This window comes from Nannospalax galili, unplaced genomic scaffold (assembly GCF_000622305.1).
Source record: "Nannospalax galili isolate Female #2095 unplaced genomic scaffold, S.galili_v1.0 scaffold433, whole genome shotgun sequence".
NCBI lineage: Eukaryota > Metazoa > Chordata > Mammalia > Rodentia > Spalacidae > Nannospalax > Nannospalax galili.
The window spans coordinates 10,697,884-10,705,091 of record NW_008338715.1 but is presented as its reverse complement, the minus strand read 5'-3'; the positions used below and the strand labels follow the sequence as shown (position 1 = coordinate 10,705,091).

Here is a 7,208-nt window from a genome sequence, read left to right as displayed (position 1 = left end):
GGCTATGCCTCCGAGAGCTGAAGGCTCGGGAGGAAGGCTTGGTAGGAGCCGGACAGTCCCGGGACCGCGGGGCCGAGACAGGCAAGGGGATCGCAGGTGGGCCCGGAAGGATGCGAGGAGGATCCACAGCAGGTACCCCGTACCTAGCCGGTACCTGCCTGGAGCACCCGGTCCAATGGGCGGAGCGCAGGAGCCGCGCCTCTCCCTGTCGTACACGTCACGACGCCGCCGAGGCCGACGTCTGGCCAATGGGAGGTCGTGCGGCCCGGGGGCGGGGCCAAAGGAGTTGGGCGGCGGAGGCAGTTGGAGGAGAGTGAGGACTGCTGGCCGGCTGCGGCGGACCGGCTGCCCCCGCCTACCCCGCGCCTCGGCGCCCCGCGTGGTTTGGGCTGCCAGCTGAGCGGCTGCGAGGCCTGACAGGTCTGCCTCCTCGGCGATCGTGGGCCAGGCTTTCCCTTCGCCCGCGCTTCCTCCTGCCGCAGCGTGGGTGCCGGCTGGGCGGGCGGGATGGCGGCCGCGGCCCAGGGGAGCGGCTGGGCATCGACGCCGCGGCTGCTCGTGCTCCTCCTGCTTCCGCTGCTCTGGGTCCCGGCCGGGGTCCGGGCGGGTCCTGAGGAAGACCTGAGCCACCGGAACCCGGAGCCGCAGGCGCCAGCCCAGCAGCTGCAACCTCAGCCGGCGGCAGTGCAGGGCCCCGAGCCGGCCCGGGCGGAGGTGAGCGGGCCGGAGCGGGTGGGGATGGGGCGGGCGAGGCTGTGGGGCGGGTCCGGGTACCAAGCTCCGGCAGCTCGCAGCGCCGCCCTCTTTCCGGGCTGGCTGGGGGAGGGGAGCCGGCCCCTGCTCTTGGGGAGGAGGCGACGGACCGCGCTCTTTTCCCTGGCGCCGCCTGGCCTCGCTCTGCTGCTTATGGGGGAGGGGAGAGGGAGAGCACAGCCTGGAGCCCCCAGTGAACCCTAGGTCCCCACGACCGAGATGCTTAATCCGGAATGGACGATCTTGTGATCAGATGGGTCATGCTGGAAAGACTGGAAATGCTCATCCCAAGTAGAAAGTTTTTACGCCGTAGCAGCAGGGAGACTTTGGATTCCCCAAGGATCATCATCAACATGGGCTGTATCATTGTTAAAAAGCTGCTCACCCCAATCCTGTTTGGAACACCCTGTGGTGTGTTTTTGTGAAACACAATGTATAGAGATTATGCACAGCCATCCTCGCTTTTTTAAAACGTGCTTTGGCTTGCAGAACGTGGCTCTTAGGAACACTGAATCATATGTCTGAGGTTAGTGTGCTGCTGCAGAGGGGGGACATCAAAACTGCATTTATACATAAACCAGGATCCTTTATTTTGTCCGGCCTTCACTGAATAGATGTAAATTAACATTTCAATTTATGTTAACAGAATCTCCCTTTTCTTAGTCACTTTCCTCTGTCTTAGGCTCTGTATTTCCAATTTTGACTCCCAAGTTTTGGAATTCTTTACTGTGCCTTAGAAGAGGCCACTTTGGCATTCAGTTCCCCACTTCCACCTCAGTATGTGCCACCTAATTCTGAACATCGAATTCTACCGTCTTTTCAGACTTTTTCAGTGAATGGCCCTGTATTGACTGAATTCAGTTCAGCCATGTGGCAGGATGGATATTCAGGTTTCTTCATAACTTGGTTTCAACTAACTAACCCCAGGCCTTTTAGGGAGCCACCACTCCCTGACTTATATCCTGTTCTCTAAAGCAACGCTTCCAGAACTCTCTGGGACTTGACATGTGCTCCCTTACCAGTCTCTCAAACAAAGACTTTCCAACAGATTAGCTTGAAGCCTGCAGGTCAGAACTCTTCCCATCTGCAAGAATCAGCAAATACCTCCTCTGGAGCCTTTCCCAAGTTGTCCTTCTAAGATGTGATCTCCTGAGTAGTGTGACTTTTCATTTATTTGCACCATTTGACTTTGTTGTTTTACTTTTCCAGTTCTTTGTGTTTTTTTGTTTTTCTGTGTTTTCCAAAGGATGGAAATTTCTGAGATTCTGATTTTGATTTTACACAGCAAGAGCTTTCTAAGAACCACCTATCCAGAACATAGTAGTGAATCTTGTTAAAGAATGAATTCTTACTGGAAGTACGCAGGAAGAAATTGAGTAATCACACCATGTTAGACTTAATTATTGTGAAGTTAAGATTCAGGGAGCTGATTTCACCCTCATTTCACCCTGTTAAGCAGGTGACATTTCCTGTTTGTGGCTGGGGAAATCTAGGTTTGGGAACATAAGTACAGAACTAGAACCTAATTCCTAGCAGAACCCCAGTTAGAAACCAGATCCCTGAGCCTTATGTAATTACCAGGTGCTCCTCCCCGTCATTGTCTTGGGGACTACTATTAGCCATTTGTTTGACTTGCTAATGGCTTTTAGTGGTTGATAGATAGCATGTTGATGGAAGCTTTTAATCTTGATGCCTCCTTTTCCCTTGCCACCTTTTGGGGACATTTAACCTTGTATCTGTTTTTACACTCACACACTGCCTTGGTTTCTTCTTTTTTTCAAAAATATTCTTATGTGTATGAGTGTATTGCCTGTGTATGTGTAAGTGCACCCATGTTATGCAGAGCCCATGGAGGTCAGAAGAAGGGATCCCCTGGAACTGGAGTTACAAAGGGTTGGTGGCTATGTGGGTTCTGGGACTCGAACCCGGGTCCTCTGCAAGAGCAGTCATTGCTCTTTACCCCTGAGCCATCTCTCCAGGCCCCCTGCCTTGGTTTCTTCTAACCTGTGTACATGTTTAGTGTGTCCAGTCTGGCTTGCTCATGCTTGAGCACGTTTGCATTTTACTTATCTTTGTGTCTTTCCTAAGATTTTGCATATTTTTTGGTGTTTGCTAAATAATTGTTTATTAAGAAACCTAGGGTTTTGCACTCAGTTCTTGTCATGAGGTTTTAAATACCTTTATGGAAAAAGTGGCTGCAGAATGAACTCAAGCACAAAAAAAAAAAATTGTCATGGTATATATCCAGACTTCTTTTTTTCAGTTGCTAAAGGATTTGCTAGATGAACTTAAAACTCAAGATTTTATCATCTTCTGCCTGAAATGTGATTCTGTCCACTAATGGATTGGTTTTTGCTTAGAAAAATTGAACTAAGCTGATTATATAGCTATGAATTCTAGAACTCTTTGTAAAGTTTCAGAGAGAGAGAGAGAGAGAGAGAGAGAGAGAGAGAGAGAGAGAATTTGAACTCAGGAGTAATAAATGCCCCTGATAACAAATACTTAATGCAAATCCTGTGGCAGGTTTAGAAATGTGGGAGGAACTGGCCAGGGACTTGAGTAAGAAATGACATTGGATAAAGGGGGCTTCCTCTTCTGCTTACCCTGCTTCCACCAGTCATAGATCCAGCAGCAGAGCTGCCATTCAGATGGTGGTGCCTGCCATGGTCTGGCTGTCTGTCCCTGCCCTACAGTTCCACTTCTGATATGGCACTGAAATGCTGATTCAGGAACTTTATTCTTAGAGTGCATTGTTTAGCCTGCTGCCATCTACCTCAGCATCAGAGGTAGATGTGAGAGTGTAGCTTTCTAGGCATTTCATGGAACTTTTAGTCTTATGATTTTTAAGACAGAAATAGTGGTAGGTAGAAATAGCTATAGCTGTTAATCTTTTTTAGGATCTTGGGAAGAAAACTCGCCAAACAAAACAAAGGTTACTGGTAGAAACGTTGGCCACAGTGGTCTCATGGATAGTTGTCTTTCAACTAGGGGTGGAGGGAAGGTGCAGACACCTTATGATTTTTCCTTTTCACATATTTTGGTGGTTCTTTCCATTAGGCATTGATGATAATTTCTTATATATCACAGCAAAAATAATTATCTCATTTTAATTACATCTTCCAACTTTTTGATGTGACTCATTTTTTGTAGTACTATAGTATATTGAAAGATATTTTTCTTCGATTTGTTCCTTAAACTGTATAATAGAAGTATCATTTGCTTATATCCAGTGACATAAATGATCAAAGTACAGTTTAATAACCACATAAGCAAGGGTTCAGCTTTGTTGAGTATCTGGGTTTCTGTTGACTCTGCAACTACAGGCGGTGGTTGTCTTAAAAGCGTATAGCCTCTTTAAATTTTTCCTGTTGATGCCACTGAGTGAGAGTGGACCTCTGAAAATGGAAGGGGAATCCCGTTTTCATTGGCAGACATTCAGGTGGGAGAGACAGTAGAAGTATGTAGTTGTATCTTACTGGATGCTTTCAGGTGCAGTGCTTGAACTTCCGAATAGGGCTCTCTGTGTATTTTGGGTGTGCTTTTTCTTTTAGGTGTGCTGATACGCAGCTGCAGTTCCAGCACTTGGGAGCCTGAGGCAAGAGTTAGCTTTGAACTATGGTCATGAATAAACCCCAGTTTTTATGCCCTTTATATTTCTAGTGACTTTCTTAGTTTTGTTTTCTTCCTAGAGTGTGTGTACAGGAAGCACAACTCTTGGTTGGGGAGGATCCTGTATTCTGGAATTCAAAGAACTATCCTGGTTGCCTAGCACAGTTGATAAAAACACAAACCCCGCTGCCTGATCCTGCCCAGGTCCTTCTTTAGTGTCTCCCCTGTTTCTTGGATTTCTTGTACTTATTTATCTGAGAATACTTCCACCAGAATCCTTTCATCCTTTCTCCGTTTTCTTAGGCCACAGTCCTACTCCATTCCATTCACATCCTGATGGCAGACTCTTCACAGCTATGATTGAAGCCATCAGCTGTGAGCACCGACTCAGGATAACCTTTGAATGAAATGATGGCTATGGTACTCCATTTTTTTTTTTTTGGTGGTGGTATTCTGTCATCAAAAGACATCAGTGAAACTATTTAGTTTCTGATATCTAAATATATAAATACCTAATGGAATAATATTCACAAAATAAAGATGTTAAATGTTCATTAAAGTAAGGTTTGTTTTGGGTTTTTTTTGGTCTTTTTGAGATAGGGTTTCCCTGCAGCCACAGCTGGACTGGAACTCACTGTGTACAACAGGCTGACCTCCATCTCACAGAGATCCGCCTGCCTCTGCCTTCCCAGTGCTGGGATTAAAAGCATTTGCCACCATGCCTGGCTTAAAGTAAGTATATTTTATAAAGATTAATTGTTAAATGTGTATTCTAATAGGAATTGAAGTGTAACATTAGCAAAAATAAAGTATTAACTAAATCATCTACAAAGGTTTAGACATAATGTTGAAAGCTTAATGTTTTTAGTAGGGGGCTGGAGAGGTGTCTTCAGCAGTTAAGAGAGCCTACTGTTCTATCTGGGGACTGGAGTTCAGATCTCAGCACCCTATGGGGAAGCTCACAAATGCCTGTAATTCCAGCTCCAAGGGATCCCTAGCCCCGCTTTTTCTTTCCACAGGCACCAGCACATATAGCCACATGCAAATAAAATAACTCTTTAAAAAGAATGTCTTTAGTGGGGTATGGTAGTGCACACTTATAATCCCAGGAGTATGTGCTTAAAGCTAGCCTGGGCTATGTAGGTACTCACGGCATTCCATTACAGTGTCAACTACATAGGAAGACACTGCCTCCTCCTTTCCTATCCCTAATAAGTGCCATCTTTTAAAACCAGGTTTATCACATTTTTATAATTTCTGAAAAAGCTTCTTACTTTGTATCAGTGATGTTGAGGTAGTTCTGAGGTAATCTTAAACATTTTCTCAGACTCATTTATCTTCAAATAATTTCACCTCTTGCTCAATAACTTTTGTTAAGCCTTTCCCTTTTTTTGGTAGGAGGATACCCGGCTTGGTAGTAAACTGTAGGTTTTGTTTCAAAGGGAGCATATTGCCTGGTTTCATCATGTGGAAAAGATTTTAGTAAGTTACATTGTGTTCATTAATGTACATTAATTGTAATTGCTCTGTGGCCAGAGCAAGAATTAATGTTTTTCTTTGCTGTCAGTTTCTCTTGATAATGAAAGTGAAAACCAATTCTTTCTGCCAGGTATGGTAACACACACCTGTAATCTTAACACTTGGGAGGTTGCCAACTGGAGACTCTTTAAGTTTAAGGCCACTCTAGGCTACATAGTGAGACCCTGTCTCCAAAAACAAAACAACATGAGTTTGTGTTTGTGTGTGTGTGTGTGTGTGTGTGTGTGTGTGTGTGTGTGTGTTTGATAGGTGAATGTGGAAATATGTGCCACAGTGTGTATATGGAATTGGGAGGACAGCCTTGGCTGTTGGTCCTTAACTTCCACTGTGTTTGAGACATGTCTCTTGGTCTGCGTGTGCCAGGCTAGATGTCCTCAGAGCCTCTGGGGATTCTCCTGTCTCTACTTCTCATCCTGCTGTGGAAGAGCTAGGGTTATAGGGTGCTATAGCACCTGGGTTCACACACTGGGCAAATGCTCTACCTACTGAGCCATCTCCCCAGCCTTCAGCAAGTTTGAATTTTCTTTAAGTGTAAGTTGCTGATCCTATTCTCAAGATTCAACTCATGTTTTGGGAGAATAACTTGTAAAGTGGACATAGTTTGGACCAATGACTTCTTAAAATTTTAATTTTAATTTTCTGTGTATGTGTGTATTGCTTGCATGTGTGTAAGGGCACCATTGTCATGCAGTGCCTGAGGAGGTCAGAAGAGGGTGTTGGATGCCCTGGAACTGGAGTTAAGGATGGTTGTTAGCTGCCATGTGGGTGCTGGGAACAGAACCCAGGTCCTTTGCAAGAGTAGCCAGTGCTTTTAACCCCTGAGCTCTCTCTCCAGTCCCAGATTGATGACTTTTAATTAACCCCAGCAAAACCATGTGCTCTTGTGTCTTGTGACCTGGGTACCTGATCTCATTTCCAGGGAATCTCAATTTGGTACTCTACCCAAAAAGATAATGAATAAACTGTTGGTCTGCTTGAGAATTAACATATCAAAGTGCTGAAAGACTGAGCACCCATCTCCTTTGCACACCTTGAGATTGTGGCGATTGAGAAGGATGGTGACCTGGGGTGAATGAGATATTCTAGAACTAGGGATGAAAAGGCTGCTTGGTCTGTTAAGATTAGGGTGGAGCCAAGCTTGTACTTCCCCAATGGAACCTGGAGAAACCATTTTGAATAAAATTGTGGGACTGGGCTCAAGCATACAGTTCCAACTAGAGAGTTTCATTAGCACAGTTCTAAGAGACATCTCAGGGAAAAGGATGTTCTCTGAGTTTGAGCCCACTCTTAAAAAGTAAGAATTAGGC

General features: G+C 45.4%; 1 protein-coding gene across 1 annotated transcript in view; it reads left to right on the top strand.

The window, feature by feature from the left end:
- Positions 1-443: 443 nt before the first annotated feature.
- Tmem165 (transmembrane protein 165) overlaps positions 444-7,208 on the top strand; it is a 23,459-nt gene continuing 16,694 nt past the window's right edge. Inside the window, exon 1 of the mRNA XM_008833316.3 lies at positions 444-714. Coding sequence (XP_008831538.1) covers positions 508-714 — 207 coding nt within the window. The 5' untranslated portion in view covers positions 444-507. The remainder of the gene's footprint in view (positions 715-7,208) is intronic.